The sequence below is a fragment of the Puntigrus tetrazona genome, chromosome 18 (genome assembly GCF_018831695.1).
Source record: "Puntigrus tetrazona isolate hp1 chromosome 18, ASM1883169v1, whole genome shotgun sequence".
NCBI lineage: Eukaryota > Metazoa > Chordata > Actinopteri > Cypriniformes > Cyprinidae > Puntigrus > Puntigrus tetrazona.
Window position 1 is genome coordinate 5,330,838 of NC_056716.1, and position 2,390 is coordinate 5,333,227.

The window sequence follows — 2,390 nt, forward strand, 5'->3', positions numbered from 1 at the left end:
TACCTTTTGGTTTGGATTCCTTTATTAGTGAAAACCCCACATTATACCATATTCATACCTATTCGTAACCTTTGTATATGGGAATGTAATACATTTTTGAAATCACTCACTTAAGTGCGTAGTGTGGTGTTTTCTTCTCTTTAATTGAATTGTGCTGTAAAGTAATATTAGACTTTCACCAGAAGACAACTCAACAGGATCCAATAGTATTTTCGAGCTCAGGCCCTTATCAAATCAGTGTATAGTGGTAAGGGGGCTACATAAAATGGAGGCACCGCTGGGATCCTTTGTCTTCTGATCATCAATAAAGACTTTTTTTTTTTGGTGTGTTAGTGAGAAAAAAAAAAAAACACAACTACTTTGACATGTCTTCTAAAGAAAAACAAACGTTGTTTGAGCGTCGCAGTTGGTGTGAAACTGAGAAAATTGATCCCCAACATGCGATTATTCTGAGTGGAGTGCCATCTGACGCTGATGTTGCATTCATTGAAGATACCGTCCAAGCCATTAAGATTTTTGGAAGAGTGCGGGCTCGTGCTACCAAAACAGGCTTGACTCCAGAAACCCTTCAGGTTTTGTGTGAGTGTCGAGAAAAAATCTGCCCTACTAAAGTTCCTTCTGAAGTATTGTCATCATCAGGGGATGCCTGGAAGATTCTCATAGTAGCAGATGATGAACCTGATGGTGATGTGTTTTGGGAGAAACTTACTCAGTTTCTGTCTAATGAAGGCAAAACTATGAGTGACCTACAAGGTTTGGTAACAGGCACAACTTCTCCGGAGGCCATTATTCGTGCTATAGGGGAACTGCTAGAGAAAACTTCTAAGCCTGTAAGTGATGGCCAGGCTTATAGGCGCTTGATGATTTTTTCGGGAGTACTTCCTACGCCTGCTGGCGAAGAGAGTAGTGAGAACTGGTTGGAACAAGCCAGGCTAATGGTCACAGAGTGTGATTGTTCAGCCAAAGTGAAACGTAAACGAATAGTCAAAAGTCTTAAGGGGTCTGCTTTAGAAGTTGTAAAGGCAGTAAGAGGTGACAATCCTGATGCCACTGCACTTGAATATCTTGAGGCTTTGGAGAATGCATTCAGTACTTCAGAGTCTGGGGAAGACTTATACTTTGCCTTTCGACTGCTCCGGCAAGAGCCAGGGGAGGCCCTTTCTGATTTTCTTCGTAGAATTGAGCGGTCGCTTGCATTAGTGGTAAAACGAGGAGGAGTGACACCCCAGAAAGCCGATAGAGCTCACATTGAACAATTGTTAAGGGGGGCTGTAGAGTCTGATATGATGATGTTAAAATTGCGCCTGCGTGAGAGAAGAGAGATTCCCCCCACCTTTTTGAAACTCCTAAATGAAATAAGGGAGGAAGAGGAGACTGAGGCTGCTAGAGGTAAACTCACCATTAATGTACGGGAGCCAAAATTGAAAGATCGTACAAGAGGCAGTTTAGTTAGTCGAGAGGGCTCAAAAATTGAAGTAAAAGAGTTACGGCTTCAGGTAGGGGATCACAAACAACCCCCAGAAAGAGTAGTTGAGAAAGAAATACGTTCTACACCACCTTTGACTTCTGAGGTACAAGCATTGAAGGCCCAAGTACAACAACTACAAAAGCAGTTGTCTGCGCTGAGTGTAAGGCCCCATGTCTGGGAAGGGGAGCAATCTCCGCGAGTCAGTGGGATCCCCATAGCCTCTGGTAGATCCACAACTAAAAGCAGTGATGGGTTTTTCTGCTATCATTGTGGGGAGGGTGGGCACATTGCCCCGAAGTGTAGAGGCAGTGAAAATTCCACACTCGTGATTCAGAAATTACTTCAGTTGATCCGTAAATCTAAAGACATTAACCCAGCATCAAACCCCAAACCTCCAGACGTAGAGAAGAGTGAATGTTTCTCTAAGACAAGCCACATAGAATCTCTAGAACCTGGTCGATTACCTAAAGGTTTGGTAGGGCCCTCATCCACCTTTGATGTGAAAGTTAATGGTCACCCGTGTGTTGCTCTTTTGGACAGTGGGTCATAAGTGACCATTGTTTTTGAGAAGTGGTATTTGACCTATTTACCACGGGTGCCATTACAGCCTATTGAGGGTTTGGCCATTTGGGGATTAAGTTCATCTAGTTACCCTTACAGAGGTTATATTGTGGTGGACATGGAATTTCCATCTGCTCTTACGGGTGTCACAGAAACTATCACAGTGCTTGCGTTGGTCTGTCCTGAACTCAGTGGGCCAGAGCAGGTGCCTGTGATAGTTGGGACCAATTCCAGCCTTTTCCAGCGACTGGTGGGCCTTTGCCAAGGAAATTCTGATACCAAAGCTCCATGGGCAATAAGAATACAGCCACAGTTGATGACCCAGCAGCTGGTGTTACCCCATTCTAGGATGGTAAAGGAG

The 2,390-nt window shown here is 44.1% G+C and overlaps 1 protein-coding gene across 1 annotated transcript; it reads left to right on the plus strand.

Moving 5' to 3' along the window:
• Nucleotides 1–365: 365 nt before the first annotated feature.
• On the plus strand, nucleotides 366–2,018 carry LOC122322945 (paraneoplastic antigen Ma2-like). Its single transcript, XM_043216554.1, has one exon. It carries the CDS (start codon nucleotides 366–368, stop codon nucleotides 2,016–2,018), a length of 1,653 nt encoding a protein of 550 aa, XP_043072489.1.
• Nucleotides 2,019–2,390: the final 372 nt, after the last annotated feature.

Coding starts and splice junctions, on each gene's coding strand:
- LOC122322945 (XM_043216554.1), top strand. CDS start 366: ATGTCTTCTAAAGAAAAACAAACGTTGTTTGAGCGTCGCAGTTGGTGT.